Source organism: Parus major, chromosome 11, assembly GCF_001522545.3.
Source record: "Parus major isolate Abel chromosome 11, Parus_major1.1, whole genome shotgun sequence".
NCBI classification, from domain to species: domain Eukaryota; kingdom Metazoa; phylum Chordata; class Aves; order Passeriformes; family Paridae; genus Parus; species Parus major.
In genome coordinates this window covers 10843111-10863059 of record NC_031780.1, presented here as the reverse complement: position 1 = coordinate 10863059, position 19949 = coordinate 10843111, and the positions used below count along the sequence as shown (strand labels likewise).

Sequence of the window (19949 nt, the reverse complement as noted above, 5' to 3'; positions counted from 1 at the left end):
GCTGGCGGAGGTGGGAGGAGGAAGGGGGGCGGCGGCGAGGCGAGGCTTTTCCCGGGGGCGGCGCGGGTGGAGCGGGCAGGATGGAGGCGGCGGGGGCGCCCAGGGATGTGGTCCTCGCCACCCGCGGCCCCGCCGCGGCGCCCAGGGGTGGGGGCGAAGTTTGGGCCTTCCCGGGGTCGCGGGGTGGGGGAGAGCCTGTGAACGTCCTGCCCTCCTACAGGTAAGAAGATGGCAGGGCGAGGGGAAGAGGGCTGGTCTCCTTAGGGTAGTCAGAGGAAAAGGCTGCATGTCCCTCTCCCCCACCGACGAGGTGGCAGTGGGAGAAAAGGGTTGGGTGGAGGAAGGTAGGGAGGGCAAGAATGTCCCCAGCCACCTTGTGTCGTTTAGGAAGGGAGTGTGAGGCAGGGAAGGGATGCAGAGCCTCCCAGGCAGAAGAGTGGGCATGGCAGACCTGGCTTCTCAGCATACAAGATAATAGAGGTGGGTAGTGGGAGGAATTAATATAATTTCCCAGGGCAAGCGAAGTAGTAAGAAAAATAGGAGCTGAGTTTGGCAGCCCACTGGCTTGGATTGACCACAGCAGGATCCGTGGAAGCAGGGGAAAAGAAGGCGACAGGGGAGGGTTGACAGTGGGTGAGGCGTGTCTGGGAGATGGAGATGGGCATGCAGTCTGCTGTCCTTCTGGGATGAGGAGAGCTGATGGTGCATGGCCACAGGTTCCCACTGCATGGGTGGAGACATAAAAGGGGATTTGGCTGTCAAAGTGCAGGGTTATAATTGATAGACTGGCATTTTTCAGGTAGGGGCTGCAAGCTGACCTCCTCCGGGGATGACAAGGAGAGGATTTTGAGGTAGATGGCACTGGTTGGATAGATGGTTGGATAGATGGCAGGCATCTTTATTCCAGTGAAGTGTAGAAATTATCACATTTCCCACTGACGCTTAACACACTGAAAGGTTAAAGCCTTTTCATTCCTTCTTTACATACAAATTTTTGTGAACGAGGACAAAACCTAGGTGGAAAGGATTCTGAATGCTCTCATTTTGGCTGGATAGCTTTGACAACAAGGTTGATGCACGCACTTTCAATTTGTAAGAAATGGTTTGCTCTCCTCACTGTTTCATCATAAGTGCCTTGAATCTTTAGCAGCTGTGAACTTCCCTCAGTTCATGAAAGCCATTTAACTTCATCAATGTGAGAAAATGCAGCTTGGTCTCCCCCTCCATTATGAAGAAGAGAGCTGAACCCTTCAGTGTTACAATCCGTGCTCATGGGGGACAAAGTAGCAATTTGTGTGACCGGATAGGATTTCTAGTTCTCTTGTGTATTTTTTGAGACTTTAAGAAGTAGCCTTAAAAAGTAACCCTCCTTTCTCTGGAGAACTAGGCTCCTCCTGAGAGCTCACTGCAACTGTTTTTAAACCTGGATCAGTCGGCACCATCGAGTTCCCAGTTGGCAGGTGTGAGGTAAAAATAATTATTTCACCTTGTTTTACATGGAATCATTTGTGTGCAGTTATACATATGTTTATAATTCAAAGCAGAATATTAATATTAAGTCACTTTTGAGCAAAATCTGGATTTTTATCCTGTCTCTGAATTTTAATTGTTGCACAGATCAACTTTTTGTTAGTTTCACAAGGTAAATATTTTACGGTTAATAATTATTCCTATCTTAGGCTTCGTGAACTGTTAAAGAGTAGAAATTAATAGCTTTTGGGTTTACTAGTTTCTACACAGCCTCAGCACCTCATACCTATAACTGATAATGACATTTAATTCTTCCTGCATCTGTCAGATGAGGCTTCCAAAATGCCTTGGACTTCAATGCCCAGACTGTGTAAATGGAAGAGCATTTAATTTAATAAAATTTAATATACATGTTTTTTATTGTTAACCAATTCAGGGATCAGTGTAACAGGCCCTTTGCCCATAACTCATGGGCACATGGAGAAGTTGGTAGTAAGAAAGGTAGGATGTGAACTTCAGGTGTCAGTAGCTCTGTGGTTAAAGGCCACTGTGGACTCTCTAACCTTAAAGTAAATGTGAAGGAGCTTTTTTTCTTTCCCTGTTAGTGAGTAAGCTGCATCAATTTACTTTGCATTTATAAGATGACAAGGGCAGGCACCAAAGTAGTTACAGTGCATCTGTGCTGGTTTACTTTGCGCTAACTAGCTTATTTGTATTTAACCAAATTGTTCTATTTATACAACTTTATGCTGCTTTTCATGATGAAACTATACTAATTCATAACACTCAGAATAAAGCTATCATTTTTACTGTACAAAGAAGTGGAATTTGAAGTTTTAGGGTACTTCAAGAATTTTGAGGAGTCTCAGCACCTTACCATTTCACATGAGCTGCTCATGCTAAATGCTCTTGAAGATTAGTCCAAGAATTCAGTTATGCAAAAATATTGATGAAAATAGAGTGTAGTTTTTAAAAAGTATTCTTATAGTGGTGTTATCTAATAGATGTATGACATGAACCACTACTGAGAGACTCGAGAGCCCCCAAACCAGACAATTTTCATTAGTTTCCTTTTATGAGTGAGATAAGTTAATGATGCAGGCAGATTAAACCCAAAAGATTGGTATACTGCTTTAAAATTGCCTTTATTTGAAACTCATTAAGTAAGTTAAGTAAGTACATGCACATTTGTTCTCACTTGGTTTGTAGGGTTATTTCTAAGGGGCTTTTTAAAATGTATTTTACAATAAAAATATTTCCTAGATTTATGGTATATGTATCCTTCAGACACTTCAAAAATAAGATGGACAATTATATATTTTATGGGTTCAGATTCCTTACAGTGCATTTTTTTTTTCTATATGAGTCTTGTAGAAAGAATTGCACAAATCCCCTCATCAACATATTTCTTTGATAATTTTCATGCAATTTAGGTTGGTGTCAAATGGCATATCCTATTCATCACTGGATTGCAGTATTCTCTTTCTTTCCGCCTTTATATATGAACAGAATTCTCAGTAATGCTTGGTACTTGTGTTTGTATATCATCCAGCTGAAACATGTATGTGTTTAACTGAAGTCTTGTAGCCCATCACACACAGATTCTTTTCTAACCCTAATTTTGTCAATACTTTGTTCTTCCACTGACCTATCTAGAGTTGTTCTTTTAATGATCTTGGCTCTATCAAACCATGGAGGTGTGAGCTTAATGAAGACTTTGAAATCTCACACTTATTTGGGCTTCCATTCAATTTCCCAGTGCTCTTCCTGTAGTCAGAAGTGGCGCCTCAGGAATGTGGAGTATCCGAGTACACAGGACTTGGTGATCGAGAAACCAGCTGTTTATTTAGTCAAACCTTCAAGAACTGATAGTTAACATTATTATATTGTTGAAGTATTCTCTTTCTCCTTCAGCAAAAGAAATTGATGTGCTAAGAAGTGATTATTTTGCTGGTAAAACAGCAACTGAAAAATATTTGCAGCTTTTGCTTTGGCTGAAGGAGCAGTAAGATTCCCATATTTAATCTGACCAGTTCATAAATGTGAGAGTGAGCTGAACACACAACTTTCATATTTAGGGTAGTGCAGGGAGGAGAGATCATTTTTAAGCAGTATTTTTTTTCTAGAAGTGCAATAAGAAAAAAGTATAATGTGGTTTACAATGACCATGTTTTTGAGTAAGTGCAATGTTGAAAACTTTCAGAAGACCAATTCTAAAAATTTTTGTAATGAAGATTTATCTTGACTTCAGAAACAAGAGGACCTTAGGAGTACTTTCAAAATGTGTATGTAGTAGAATTCAGATGTATACTCTGTTACGTCTTAGAGTTGAGCTGTAGTGATCAAGTAAAAGGCTACTTTAGGACACACCTTGGATCCAAGTTCCACTTTCAGTACTGACTTGACATTACATTCACTTTCTAAGCTGCAAGAAAAATGTTACAAGGTAGGAAGAACTTTTTTAGAACTCAGAATTCAGCAGAAATTCATTGGTAATATATGGCATCTGTCAGTGAGCAGATGTGTTGAAATGTTCAACTTCATTCATACAGATTATCTAGGCACTGCCAAATATTAATGTCTTTAGGCTGGCAGTGTACATGCATTGTTCTCTTTGTAAGTGATATATTTTTGTTTAAATCTTAAATCAATAGCTAAAATTTGCAGGAAGAAGGAAAAATGTTCCCATCATTTTTTCTGGAGACAAATAGCAATTTTGACTTTGTTCTTTATCTGAGTCATATTAGAAAATGTAACTCTGGTTACCAAATTGTTTCCGTCTGCAGTATTTTCTTGGGCACTTTTCCCTGTGCCTCATGAGCAGTACTAAAAGGTTTGTTTGGTCTTTTATCCTGGTCACTGAAATTCAGGAATTCCTCCAAAATCTGTTCTGTAAATGTCTTTTGAAGAGAAATGATTTTATTACACTTGATACTAAACACCGTAGTGAAGAAACTTCTAAGCTTCAGAAAGACTTTATTTGTGTAATGCCATGAAAGTCTGCCCATCTGATATTCCATATGTTATCAGAAATCCAAGAATTCAGTACAATATATTTGTGTTTTCAATTACCCTGTAGGAAAGCCACTATAGTTATGGCTTCCACCTACATGAAAAACAGTGTTGGATAAGACAGTGGGCTTGAGTCTATGTAATATGTTGCTGGTTTCAACATGTAGTTCTTCAAATTATTTCTTTGCTAAATCTAAATTTAGCTTCAGAGACAGGTTTTTAGGAAGTTTGTAAGAATTAATTCATAAATACTCTTGACAAAGAGATATGTATTTTCCCATTTAATGGAAGAGTTTTAAAAGTCCATTTTAACTGTCAGACTCTCGTGACAGAGTATTGATGGCACAGTAAAAGTTGTTTTAAGTCTCTCTCTGTTGCAGGTGAATTCAGGAAGATGTCCTGACTGCTGCAAACCATGAGACAAGATGAGAAATGATACTTTGCTTGAGTTATTAGTTTTAATTGATCTCCTAATTTAAGAACAGTATACTGAACAAATTGTGAACTCAGAGTGTCTTGCTTAACATGTGCCTGGGAGGAACTCTTTAGGAAACTTTCATATCAAATCTCCTTAGAAATACTTTAAAAAAAGAAACCCCAAAAAACAAAACAAAAAACTTGTATGCAGCCTCCCTCTGAATGGGGCAGACCTATGATAAAGATGAAGCTTCATATGCTGGTAAATCTAATGTGGAGTGGGATGTCAGAACCTGTTTTGTTCAATGAAATACTGGCATATCCTAATCTGGCAGTGTCAAGACTTGAAATTGTGCTCTTTTTTTTTCCCAGTGCAGATTTCTGTCAATGTCAAGCCTTCACAGATGTCTGTACTCATCAATCAGATCCATAGGCATCTGTAAAACAGGCACAATCTTTTGCGTTGTTCTAGTTGGTACTTCCAGGTTATTAACTTGTAGTAGTTCACAAAAATGTCTGTCAGGGTAGAACATGAGAATTATTGGAAGATATTGTATTATCAGATGGTGAACTGAGAGAGGGCTGTGCTCTGAAGTCTTCTGTCTCTGATGTTTTCTTAAGGCCACATGTGAAATTGAAAAGGTTTTTTTTCTTATTTTTAATGCAAATGTTTCTCTAAATCTTAAAATGGCCTAAATGTTCCTGAGGAAAAATACCAGAATTCAGAAACATATTTTGTAGATCTAATTTAAGGTAATGCTGAAATCGATGACAGTACAACAAAAAGTCTGTAATGCTTACATCTGAAATCTCAGCAGCATCAGAGGATTTTCTTTTTAAACTTCCAAGGAAGTTTGTGTAGCTCTTTCTAGTGATGAGAAGTAAACTGCAAACTAGGAGTACATTACACTGAGTATGTTACTATTTTTTGACAACTAAACTTCTAAAAGAGGCATTTATATTTTGTACAGATACACTAAAAAGAAAAGAAGTTGGGTTTAGTGGTATTCAAATAATAAAACATGGAAAGTTTTTGTTTTCAGTTTTAGAAACAGAAGGAAATCACTGAAGTCCTGAAATTTATGAGAATATCCACAGGTACACACACTTCAGAGAAACAAAATTGCATTATTTAATAGAAGTACTGGTTACTAATATGGATTCCTTCAGTAGTCTGGTGGCCTAATGCGTTAACTTCTTAACAGCTATTTTCACTAAAATAAACTGACTTGGGGATAAACTTTGTTCTTTGCAGTAACATATTCCAAACTCCTGGTATCTTTCCAGATTTCTATCAATAGCAGCAGATTGACGTTGCCATTCTCTGAATCATTATTGTCCCTTTTTTGCAATTAACATCCGCAGGATATAAATGACAAAATAGAAGGTATACTTACACTTCTGCTGTTTTAATGGAAAGTCTAGTGTTTGTTTGTTAAACAAACAAGAAGAGGGGTTAAAACTAAATTGAGAGACTCTATACTGAAGCAGCAGATGCACACCTACGTGTTTTGTCCTGCAGGTGTGCTTTGAGGGCAATAACCTTTGGCAGAAAGGTGAAGAAGGTAGTTGAAAATAATGTCTTCAACTGGTGCTATTAAATTTTCTAAAGGTATTTCCCAAGCCTGAAGAGATAAAAGCACACAAGGATGTTGTGCAAAACTAAACTGTTTTATTAAAATTTACATGATATTTTAAAAAATAAAAATTTGGGTAGCTATTCTCAACCAGTTGAAGTTGTTTCCTGTTAGAAAATGCATGTAAAAATCTGTGGTTTAGTGTCCAAAATAAGAATCACAGAATCGCAGAATGGGTCAGGTTGGAAGGGACCATAGTGGGTCACCTGGTCCAACCTCCCTGCTCAAACAGAATTACCCAGAGCACAGGGCACTGGGTTGTGTCCAGACAGCCCTGGAATATCCCCAGTGAGGGAGACTCCACATCCTCTGGCCAGTCTGTTCAGTGCCCACAGCAAAGTCCTTGCTCATGTCCAGGTGGAACTTCCTGGGCATCCTGCCTGCCCCTTCCTCCTGTCCCATTGCTGGGCACCAGGAGCAGAGCCTGGTCCATCCTCTGACACCTCCTGCAGATATTCAGAGAAACAGCCAAAATGCTGTCTTTACTTTTTTTTTTTGTGAATAAGAGTAATACTTTAGAAATTCATCAAGAAACCCAAGGAAATTGCATGTACTTAGGGAAATGTATATTTTTAATATCTTTTGAAGATACTGTATTAGTTGGACTGTGAAAGATATTTGTTTTTGAACTTTCTAAGTTGAGTATGGATCTAGGCATGGTTAAAACAAATGTAGTTCTGGTTCTACTTAATAAAATGTAACTTTTACTGTATATGAGTTAATTTTACTAATTCAAGACTTGAAAGCAAGTATTAAGACCTTCTCCCAAATAATGGATCTTTACAGAATAATTTTTTTTAACATATCACACTTACCAGATATGTATATTAGTATATACATATGTATTTAAAATTTCACATTCAATATAGCTTATGTGAGAATCTGTGGAGGTAGATCCCATTTTGGAGGTTATAAAAGGTGTGTGTTCCTTTTGTGTGGATTTCTGTTTGGCACTTCACATAGTTCTTAGTGGATCTTCTGCTGTCAAAAGTATTTTTTGTATTTCACATTTAGAAAAATGTATTGCAGACCTGGTGAATGTAATCAAGTTACATATGTTTTTGTTCTTCCTTTCAATGTAGGGTTTTTCAAACTTTTAAGTATTCCAAAATTGTCTCCATATTGGAAGCTGTTCAAGCAAGTGGACATTGTTCTAAAGAGTAAGAAACATCTTTTTTTCTCTTTATTTTGAGGATTCAAGAACAATCCAGTAGAGGAAGGATACACAGCTCTTTTAGATAGCCAAGAACTTAAGATAGCATTAGTGTGATATGGTAGATAGAGGTGAATTAGGTTTCGTTTTTTACTCTTGAACTCTTACAGGTAGAATAAATTACTTGATTATTGATTTTTTCAAATAATAAATTTTTGAATGCCATTATTCAATTAGGATGTTATATATTGTAAAATATTTATACTTTATTTAGCCAACAAGGGACTTTTAAATAAGCAGAGACTGACAAAAAAAAAATAATGTTACATAGGACCTAACAGTTTAATAGTTTCAAACTCCATTTTAATTTCTGGAGTGAAAAGGACTTATGAATGACAGGAGCTCTATCTGTATGATGAGATTTCCAGTACAGAAAAAGGGAACATCTAGAGCAAGTTTTCTGTCTGTTTTGATACAAAATTAATATCAGCTCACATAAATGGTAAACAAAGATAAAGATGTTTTAGCAACTTTCCCCATGGTATGTGTTGGGTACATGCTTATCTCATATGAATTTTAGAAAAATACCTCTCTGCTTTAAGTGTCCATATTATTGCAGAACAGAGACATTTTAATTTAGCAACCTTAGAAAAAGTCTTGGGAAGTTACTGAATAACAGAAGGAGAAGAACTGTACTAATAACTGTTAACTGCATTAATAGTTCTGCAGAAGTGTTTAAGAGTTTGGTATCCCCAAACTGTATTCTGGAAGAGAGGAATCTTTGTATTGGAATTGGAGTGCCTTGGACACAATTATTATATTTTTGAAATGGAAAAACACACTGGTGTAGAATATCAGTTCATATACGAACTTTGTCTTTCGATGTTAGAAGGTAATTTTGTGTGCTTTGAAGCTTTTACACAGTAGCCCTAGAACCCCCCATGTACATTCTCCCTTAAACTTTGTAATGTTTTAAAGCCTGTCTTAGATTAAAAGAGAACCTCTTGAAATTGAACTCCTCTACCTACTGCCAAGGCAAGGAACAGGATAAAACTGTCATGCAGGTATTCTGTCCCCGAAAGGCAGTGTCAGTTCCCATTGAAGTTCACTGTCAGTGTGGAACAGCTCACTGCTGTTAAAAGACATGTACAGGGCTTCTCAGACTGACAGGTTTAAAACCTAACTCCAGACTTTTCTTTTTGCTGTTGTTGGTTTTGAGTACTTACATCCTGTCTTAAAGTTAGCCTCAACCTTTTGTTACTGTGGCACAAACTACCCTTCATCCTATGGGGGGGTTTGTAGACTTGGGTTATTTTTAGTAGTCCTACAAAATGAATATGTACCTATTTATAAGATACTTAAAAAATTATAGCTACTACTGATTGTGTTTTAATTCTGGTGTTCTTGGTTTTATGGTATCTAGAGAGTTTTTGAGTTTCAGGTATTGCATTTGAATGTACGCTCCTGAAGCTGGTTATTGTGTGACTTATTCAACATGCTTAATTTTCAGGTCTCTGACGATGAGGTATCCATCTGGATTTAAAACACATCTCTGAGCTTCTTAATTCATTAAAGAGATGTGTTCTATATTCATGGGTAAGAATATTTTTTATTTTCACTTGGGCCATTTTCTTAATTATCTTGTGATATATTTTTAATTTAGAAGATTTCAGCAACTTATTTTTTGTCTTAAAGGTTTATCACAAACTTTTACAGTATAGGATTCATTGGGTGCCTGTGCTTGCTCTTAACTTTGCTATTAAACTTTGGAATTCAAACGTCTAAATATTAATGCTATAATTAAATCACTAATTCTTAGTATTACAGACAGAGAAACAGTGGTATATAGGTAAAGAATTTATAAATTGGTCTCTGATTTGAAAGTAATTTTCTGATATCTATACAGTTCTATGGGTTTTAACTGTGCATTTTGCCATACATCTTTTGAATAAATAAATTTTGGAGTTTTGGAAAGAAACTGATTCTAACTTGGAATGCAACCAAAGCAAAGTGTCTGAATTTTGTGCAAAACAAACAACAACACTTCTTCGCAATAACATAAACCTTAATTAGTCTGAAGAAACTTTATGGTATTACACACACCTGCACTTCAAAATGATACAGGAAAAAAAGAAAACAACCAAAAAAGCTTCTATAGAAAATATGATTTTTTTCAAAAAGCTACTGGTATTTTTAATTTTTGTAGGTCTCTGAAGAAAACAGCTAGTTTAAGCTATGTTTACTTCATGCATTACAGAAATTGTTATTATGTCTTCTCTCCATATATTAAGTAGAGGTTGCTGAAATATCATTTTGAGGCTTCATAAATTTACCTTGAGTTAAAAATTAATGTTAACATGGATCTCTTAATGAAGTAGCCTAAGTATTGCTGTGGGGCTTTTTGATACCATGTTGTTTTATCCAGAGTTCTGTGATATTCTTTCTCTTTGGGCTGGTTTTGCTCTATTCAGCTTAAGAAAAGCTGATCTTATTAAGGAAGTTGTCTCATTTACAGTGAAGGCAGACAAGGTTGAGAATGGTAGAAATTTGCCTTCAGTTTCACTGGAAGATGGATTTTCTTCCCAAGTAAAATCTTGTTTGTATTGTTGGCTGACTTGAAGTTCCACGATCAACCTCAACAAATAGATAGCTACTGATGTCCCTTTTTTTTTTTTCTTATTCACATGTGTTATATTATTTCCCAGAGGCTATTTGCACGAAAGGAGGAGAGGTGGAGGAAGGGAGTTTGGCATGTCTAGGGAGTAGAGGAAGGGAAACAGTTACATGGGGTGTTTGGTGCAAGCAGGATCAGTGTAGGTATGGTAACAGACTGCTGTCATCAGCCTGACAAGCACACACAGGCCACTGTGCTCCAGTTCTTTGCTCTTACTTGAAGCTGGAACTGTAGCCATGGACTAGAACTCAGTTCTGAGGATTTAGTTTAAATATATGTTTCAAATCTTCATAGTCTTCAAATTAAAATTCAAGGTACTTGAGTGATCTTTCGAGTATTTAGCAGATGTCTGTGAACTCTATAGCAGAAACAGCATTCTAAACAAAACCAGTATGTTGAGGGTATGATTTTACCAAAGGGATAGTTCATTACTCAAAAATAATTAGAAATGCATACCAGTTAAAAGTAATTTTAATCTAATGCATATGTATATATATAATTGGATGTATAGGTTTTTATTTGGGCTGCCCAACCAAGTTTTATCCAAATTTTAGTGATAACAATAAGAAAATGCACCTTTTCAACCCATACTTGGCTACAGATACCATGGTACTCTAGTACAAACAGTCCTTTCTGTTAGGGAATAAAAGAGTTTCTATCTACTAAATGTTCTTTTTGAGTCTTCTATATTACTGGGATTTTGAGGAAATGATGCCCCTCTGTGCCTTTTAAATTTAACATGTACATTGATCTTTAAATCTATGATAGAATATAATTTATATTGGCACATCAGCAGGAAGTAACTTCTGTGTTATTTAATTAACTCAGCTTTTTTGAACTTAGCCAAAGCTTTAGTTAAAATCTGACAAGTAATGATAGTGTAATTGTCTTTTAATATTGGGAATGGAATGTCTCATTTCTAAATATTGTGCAGAAGTGATCAGTTTTTTGAGTATCTGGGTTTTACCATGCACCTCTTTTGATGTCGTATTCCATCTGCTAATAGATGGGCAAATCACAGCAAGCCACAAAGTTGTCATGCTGTTGCATGTTACATAGAATTCAGCGAAATACAATAATTTTTTTCAGTCTCTAGCAGACTTCTTGTTTGTTATGCCTGGTAGCAGTGCTTCCCTAAAAAATCCCCAAAATTAAACCCTTTACAAATATACAATGTAAAATTCTTCCCTAACTATGACTCTCTGAGTCCTTTTGCCATAGTCTGGATTTCTGTTATGTTATGCTTCTATGACTTAATTCCTTGTGGTTGCTAACTTGTCCCTAGCTTCTCTCTGAGCTGGCTTCTGCTATTTTTTTGAATAGCCATGGTTTCAACTTCTTTTGAGAAAAATGGCCACCAAAGTCACCGATTTCTCTTACCTTTGGTATTGTCACACATCAGTCATGTGAAGCAGTGCTACCTCGTGTATCAAAGTATTTCCCTGGTCAAAACACAAATTCTCTTTGCAACAGACTTGTGTTCAAGCTATTTATAGTGGTATTCTTTCCAAAAGAGGTTTGGGAGGTTGGTTGGTGGGGTTATTTTGGGGTTTTTTTTCATCACTTCACAATCTCCACTTTACATAGAAGCTTTCTTCATAATAAATTTATGTTGGTCTAATTAGCTGGGAGAGGTTTCTTGTGTATCCAGCCTTCAGATTTCTCAGTCTGGAAATTCATCTATGCTATCCAGCTTGCTTGGATCCTTGAAGTGAAGCTGACATTGTCAGGTTATATTTCCTATTTATACCTGCTAAGATTTATTTTTGTTATAAAACTTTTCCATTTTAAAAGGACAGTTCATATTATTTGTTCATTACTTCCTCTTGTTTTCCTTATATTGAAAAGAAGTAGGAAAAACAAAGTTGGAAAATGTTTCTTGGTTTCTTTTTAAGCCAATAAGTAAATTTCTGGGAGGCCAGCTCTGAGTGTGCTGCCGTAATTCCAGCTGTTCTGCAGTCTTTTCTCAGTTTCCTTATTGTAAAGGGACAGAGTCAGTAAAACATGAAGAGATTGTGTGGTGTATGTGGCTTTTAATATAGGGTTCTTTTAGTCCTGTTGAGTAGTTCTAGGCTTCTATAGTAAAGAACATGCATACTAGTTAATGACTGTACATCCTTGGGATCTATATTGCTAAAGATGGAAGAAATAGCTCTTTTTTTCCCCTGTTTTTTTGAGTTAGCAAAAATTGATCAGACTCAGTATGTAAACTTAATTAATACAGCTTCAGATTTGAGATTTTTATCAGTAATCCTTGTAGCCTGGAACATAACATTTTACCCATGGCTACCATAATTTCCATTTTATCCTCAGGTGGGGTTTCTTGAATTACATTGTTCTGTGTCTATGATATTTTTTTCCTTGTACTTAATCTGAATTGGTTTTCTTCTGAGCTAAAATAGCTCTCTCCTGACTTATCTTTTGTGTTGAGATAAACTAGGATGAGATATCATTATATTAGCAATGTTATAACCCATGCCAGATCTACCTGGATTCTGTGGTTGTTTGTCATCTATTGGAGGGAGTTCCATACTGGGAAAGCCATCATTAGCTGTTTTTAATCGTAAGTAGACAACTTAATCAGTGTTAGAAGATAATGAGGTCTAATTTATATTAATGATTTCTTGGGACTTTAGGAGATCCTAACTTTAAGCAGTAATTTACACATGTATAATCTGGGATCCACAGTAGCTTTGCTGTGCTAAGTTGTCATCTCCCTAAGCTTTTGTCACTTGTTTTTTATCATGCTTGTTCTCCTCCTCACTGACACTCACACCAATCCATACCTGATCGGTGTCTCTCAGGATGATACAGGATCCATCTGTCCTTTCTCTGTACACACCAGAAGTCTCATATACTCAAATCCTAAAGGAGGTTTGTGAATTTAAGTCTGGCTTTATTCTGGTTTATTTTTATCGTCACACCACCCTCAGTGGCCAGGAGGTATATCTAGGATGGGTTTTTTATCAGCTTGCCAAGAAGTACTTTGGGCTTAGTAGGTTCAGCATGAGCCTCTTCCATCAGAGAATGTTTCAGATTTACAGGGTGCTCATTTCTGGAAGGGCCCTCTACTCATTCTTAGGAAAATCAATTAATGAGAAATTGCAATTGAAGGTGAGCTTTAATAGGAGGGTCAGGAGTTACAACTTGTGACTGTTTCTCTTCCCTTTTTTTTTTTTTTTTTTTTTTTTTTCCTTTAATTAGACATATGTATTGACAGGATAAAGGAATGATTATTCTGTGAAGGTGCTAATTTAAAGTGATTGCTTCCCTATTCTACAGGGTTACCAGGTATTTGGGGAGGTACATTATGACAGACACACATTTTAAGTCATTTCCCATTCTGTTTGATTACAGTAAAAATGTGGAAGTTTTTAGGCTAAAGTTAAATTAACCATGCTTTTCAACTCTCCTTAAATCCCTCACTGCAAATCAATTAATTGGAGATCACTCAATGATACTATGAATAAATAGTTTCAAGTGTTTCAAAACTAGATGTGCAAACTTCCTTTGAACCAAAGCTTGTTCTTTTTGTGTTTTCTTTGTATTGTTGTATTCATTCCTTCTAAGAAGTGTTACCTCATAAGTGCGATAAAACAGTTTCTCAGGAACTTGCATAATGCAATTTAAATAGAAGAAACGAAGGATCCCAGTTTTTCCTAATGAAATTCAACTTTTGACTTAAATGAAATAACTTTTCAAGCTTTTTTTGTTTAAACATACAGAATTATTACATCTTACGTGGTATATGATTTTTTTGCTATAAACAAATCCTAATCCTGGAGCACTAAAACCCACTAAAAAACTGCAAGCACTAAAACTGGTGCAATTTGTAGTTTTAATGAATATGACCAAGGAGACTCTATAATTGTGCTCTGAGTGAATAAAACAAATGAAACCATTACATTTAAAATATTTTTTTATAAGGGACAAAAATTATAAACCCTGCACAGGGCATTGAGTATAAGCAAAAATAACTTACTTGATTTGTGGTTTAGCTAAAGTTGTGAACAAAGTATCAAATACCCTTAGAAATGTTGGGAAGGAAGGATGAGGACAGTCATTAAATTTAAATTTTCCTTTTTTTTTCCTCCCCCCTCACTCCTCTCCTTCAGGATGCTTTAACACCTGAAGACAAATGTTTCATCAGAAGCACTAATGGCTGTTGGCATGCCTTGGATAAGGTGGTGACCGCTGGATGTCATTTGTTTCTGTTCACTGCAGAGAGACAAAATTGACTCCATTTGGAGTTGAGAGCAAAAGCAGAACAGACCTCTCAAGATGACTGATCCTATGATGGATTTTTTTGATGATGCCAATCTTTTTAGTGAGACCTTAGAAGGTTTGTCAGATGATGCCTTTGTTCAACCTGGACCTGTTTCACTTGTTGATGAATTGAATTTGGGTGCAGAATTTGAACCTTTGCACATAGACTCGCTGAACCATGTGCAAGATGCTCAAAATCAACAAAAGATGAGTGAGTTTGATCAGCTGAATCAGTATGATTCACTGAAGCTTCACTCAGTAAATCAGTCTTTTAATAGCTCAGCTGACAATGTCTTATCACCACACTCTCAATTCAATTGTTCACCAGTTCATCCACAAAACCAGTCCAATGGGATGTTTCCAGATGTGGCTGATGGTAGTCCTATGTGGGGTCATCAAACTGCCACAACTGTTTCAAATCAAAATGGGTCCCCTTTTCACCAAGGACATTCTCAGTCTATGCAGCAAAACAAAAGCTTTGTAGCACACCATGACTTTGCCTTATTTCAGGCTAATGAACCACAGCATCAGTGTGCCTCACTACGGCCGCAGCAGAGCAGGAACAACACGGGGCAGGATGCTCTGAGTCAGCCAAAAGACTTCATGGAAGTTAACGTGTCTACTTCCCTCAGAGTCAGTGTTAACCACCCACCTTCAGTTTCTAATCCATCGACTTCACAGCAGCCTCTGTCTGTTCAACAGTTTTCTCAAAATGCAAGTGCTTCAATACATTTTTGTGGGAATCAAGAAGGAAATTTTGATGGACAGTCCCCAACTATTACTCCATGTTCTGTCAGTAATAGTCAACAATTTTCATCTCCGTATTCCTACTCTAATAACCGCATTTCTCCTACCAGCCTTCTTCAGCCTACAACAGCTCTTTCTACTAGCCAGCAGACACACTCTATCTCTGATTTCACTGGAAGCGATGCCTTTACATCTCAAACAGGGACCAAGCAAGAAACAACTGAGCACATGTTGAATCCTAATACACCTTTGAATTCAAGTACTTTTCAAATGTTGCATTCTGCGCATCCTCAGGGCAACTTTAGTAGTTCAAAACTCTCTCCTGTGAATATTAATTTTTCAGCTTCCACTAGTTCTGCTTCTCAAATAAGCCATTTCACCGACCCTATTGAAAGCAATGGTTTTACATCTTTAGATGACAACTTACTTCATCAAGTGGAGACTCACAGTGAACCATTCACAGGACTTGACCCAGATGACCTCCTGCAGGAAGACCTTCTGCCACAGTTTGACGACTCTGCGTTTGTTCAGGATAGCACAAGCCATGTTTTAGAGCATGACCTAGAACACCACATAACCCCACAGCAAGTGACACCGTCATCTGAACTCGTTCGGGCACCGTCTCAAACTCAGATCCACCCTTGGCATTCTTCAGTTTCTAATCAGCACCTGCAAGGCAGAAGTCGTGCATCCTTACAAGGGCAGGTATGTAGGGATTTGGGGAGGGGGGCTTTGAACTGTCTGATTTGGTTGATCGTGAAATGAATAATGACTAGTGCTTGAGTCAAAACATGATGACTGAAGTCTCTGAGCTGTTATTTGACCGTGAAGAAGTCTAGTTTAGGAGGAAAAATGCCCTAACCAGTTGATGCGGACATTACTTTCTCCTGTTGTTTTCCTACCACTGCAGAAAGCAAGACTACATATTCTTATTCAGATAAAATTGTGTTGCTCCTTCTGCTGCTTGTATTTCTGAAGTACAGCAGAAAAAAATTATTGATTTATGATTTTGGTGCAAATATAAGGGCTTATTGTCTTGAAAAGTACTTAGAGAAACATGTTTTTAAGACACTTGGTAAGGTTTGTGTGGCTGATTTTGCAGTGGTTATATTGCTGCTCTGTCCTTTGTTGTGTCTTTGTGCTCATGCTCATTGCCTAAAAATACACACTTATTATTCTTGTTTTTGATGTGATCAATAATAATAGGAAACATATAGAAAGCTGTGTGTATGTTGGATTTTGTTACTTTTGGCTAAACCAAAAAACTCAGCAGTTGTTTTAGTATAATGTGCACATCTACTGCAAGTATTCGAGTCCTCCACATAAGATGACATAAAAATTGTTTTCTGATTTTCAATCTGTGCAATTCTAAACAAGCAACTCTGACATCAAACATATACATTTAAAGCAGATGGCTTTGAAAAGGTTTTAGTAACTGCTACTTCTGTATTCTTGCTACCAATATTCTCTCTATCTGTGAATACAGAATGCTGTCTTTCTGGGGAAAAAAAAATATGGGGAAGGCAAGTACCTTATCTACTGACTTTTGCTTCTATTTAGTTTGTAGGACACAGGCCTGTGAAGGAACAATGTAGCATTTTTCTTTTCCCCTGTTAATTTTAGATCATTAGCGTAGAGATAAGGGCTTAACACGCTTAATCTTTCGTCGTGGTTCAGTAGAGTGCTTCTCCATTACAACTTCTGCTTATGTTTATGGAGCGTGTAATTGTCAATTCCTACCAGTGAAACTTCTTCTATGAACTGTGGTGTGATGTTCATGGGACACGGATATCCAGCAGTGCGGGTGAGATGAGCTTGATTAAGGGAATGATGCAGTAGATGCAATCTGTTGGTTTTGATAAACATTTCCTTTCTTTCCCCTTCCCTGCCTCAAAAAAAAGAGGGTGCACCCAAGTAGCCACTCTTGACAGAGACGTCTGTAGCCTCCAGGGTCCAGCAGCTCTCAGGGGAAGGTGGTCCCGTCAGGGTGTGTGTGAGCAGTCCTGCCATGGGAGCAGCACGAAGGGTTGGGAACAGGGGTGTGGAGGCTCTTGGGCTCCCTGAGCATACTTGGGGTGAAGGGTGAAGAGGAAATGGATTCCAGAAACCCAGGGATTAGTATCATTTTCGAGGAGCATGTGGGCTATAAGCCAGGCAATGAAAAGCAGGTCTAATAAAACTTTCTGGTGCTGTGACTTCTGTGTTGTATTTGTCAGAACTTTTTCAGACTTGCTTCAATCTCACTGACATCAGTTTTAGCACTTCGCTTTGTAACAAGGAGTAGAAGGAAAGTTCTGAGATCTGCAGAGTGTCTTTAAAGTTTAGGGGTTTGGTTTTGTTTTTATTGTGGTGTGAAAACAAAGCAACTTTGCAGTATTTAAAATTTTAATGTTTTTCCTCTTTGAAATGAAACGGCCAGAAACCAGTGCTTGGTTTTGTTTTTATTATTTTGGAGTATGCAATAAATTGTATAAATTGGATTCTGACCTTGAGTTTATCTGGTCAGACAGATGTTTAAAGTTTCTGTCAGAAACTAGTTGTGAACTGGTAGCTATCAAACTTGCGGAATGTACAGATGGGGGATTGACAGAAGCAACAATGTAAAAGCCTCTTTAAATCAGTGGAGTATGTTGTATGAATAGTAATGGAAAAGTACGGCAATTACTGAAGTGTTTCAGATCCGTCTTTTGACTGACTACAATTCTAAGAGAGGCTTTAGTAGTAATTCTCACTTCTATTCTTTGATCTCATTTTGGAATTTCAAGTTCAAGATGAGTTGGTTCTGTTAGAGCTTTTTACAAATGTGTTCCGTTTAACCAAAGAGGAAAATGGTAGGGTAAAGGGAGAAGGAATTTTGATACTCCTGAAGATGGCTGGCTTTAGGTAGGAGTCAGTTGGGAAGAGATTTTGACATGTTTCATATGTAGTAGTTAAGGTGAGCTTTTAATTTTTTAACAAGACAGTGTTTCATACAGGCTTTAGTTCATATTGAGGAAACAATTACTAGTGAGTTTAGGGGATTTTTTTAACAGTTTCAGTTTGATAATGATTGACGTTTTCTCAGAATATTTTATGAAACAGTTAATGAACTATAGATATTGGAATAGACCCAATATTAGACAACCAAAGATCTTTAACTGTCATTAGACTGAAGTTATTTAAATTAAGGAATAACATTAAATACTTGTTTCAGTATTTGAGAGCAAGCATACGCAAAACATTTTTACTTGTATGGTTATTCTTTTGATGGAAATTAATTTAAGAATTAATACAATCTGGTGTAATAATGCTGCAGAATTAAAAAGACTGTCTTATGGTGCTAATATGCTTTCTGCTGTAATTAGATCAGAATTGTAAATAAATTGCACCCTTAATTTTACATCATGCATTTTTCATCAGAGTTAGTTTGAGAACAGAAAGTGAAGTGGAGAAATGCTGAAGACTCCTATAGCCTTAGCTTTGACTAATACAAGACTTCTGATCTTTTAACTCCACTTAAAACTGGTTTGAGTTTGCTAAGGCTAAATAATCTATTTGTTTTCCAGAAGGATAAAAAAGGCTTCAACATTGTTTTACATCTTTATAAGAAAAAGGAAGTAGAAAAGATAATTTGAAGTATAAACTTTTGGAAAGATAATCTTAAGTATAAACTGTCCTTAGAGAAGATTACAGCTGTCTCACTGTGTATGCAATTTTGTAAGAAGTGTTCTAATGTCTTCTGGCTACACACATGAAAGCAGAGGAATTGAGGTTAAAAATACTATGAAAATGAAAAATTACTGATGAAAAATATTTCATTAATAATATGAAGTGCTATAGGATGAGGTGGTAGTCTTAGTTCTTAAATCACAAAATTTTTTTTTTCCTTTTGGTGACTAAAAGTTTGACACCTAACCTGACAATTCAGTGTATTCATGAATTTGTGTAAAAACCGACTGGAAACATGAAAGTGTTTCTATGCCTGCAAGCCTGAGCTGTCTACCACCTCTTTTATAGAAATAGATGACACTAATGTTTTTGAAAGAATTTGTCTCGCCCTTGTTGAAAGTTTGGCAAAGTCTGAACCTCGTAGATGATTGCTTGGATGGTGGTGTACCCCAGGACATCTGTGTATATCAGAGTGGAATAACCTCATACAGGAGCTTATCATCAAAGAGGGAATTAACTCTCACCAGATCCAAGTCCAGATTTATGTGCTCCTGAAATGTCCTGAATTGTCACAGGCTGTTCATGTCTGACTGTGGCATCAGATGGCACATTTATAACAATAATAAATTAATTGTAGACATGTATCCCTTGGATTACCCCACCTGTAAAACTCTTATCCTGCTATTGGTTGCTATTCTACTTGTATATACATGGACTGTCAAGTTTTTATGAGAGAAGCACATAGTAAGAAGTGATGTGCTTGATGTGCTTTCTTGGCTACTTGTGAGATCTAATACCAGACAGCTACTTGATATATAAGCAGTTATGGAGATGTATCAAAATTAAGGCTATAGGATTTGCATGTATATATATATATATATATAAAATACATTATATTGTATAGATATAGTATAGTATTAGGGTG

The 19949-nt window shown here is 36.9% G+C and overlaps 1 protein-coding gene across 6 annotated transcripts in view; it reads left to right on the top strand.

Annotated features, from left to right (window-relative positions):
- The first annotated feature begins 1316 nt into the window (after positions 1–1316).
- CHD9 (chromodomain helicase DNA binding protein 9) overlaps positions 1317–19949 on the top strand; it is an 85140-nt gene continuing 66507 nt past the window's right edge. For 2 of the 6 annotated variants that reach the window (XM_015639771.3, XM_015639772.2), the window contains exons 1-3: positions 7476–7696; positions 9200–9285; positions 14479–16081. In XM_015639771.3, the coding sequence (XP_015495257.1) occupies positions 14645–16081 (1437 nt within the window). In that variant the 5' untranslated portion in view covers positions 7476–7696; positions 9200–9285; positions 14479–14644. Of the gene's footprint in view, positions 1468–7475; positions 7697–9199; positions 9286–14478; positions 16082–19949 lie in introns of those variants that run through there. The other 4 variants (XM_015639774.2, XM_015639769.2, XM_015639770.3 and 1 more) reach the window with 3 other exon arrangements.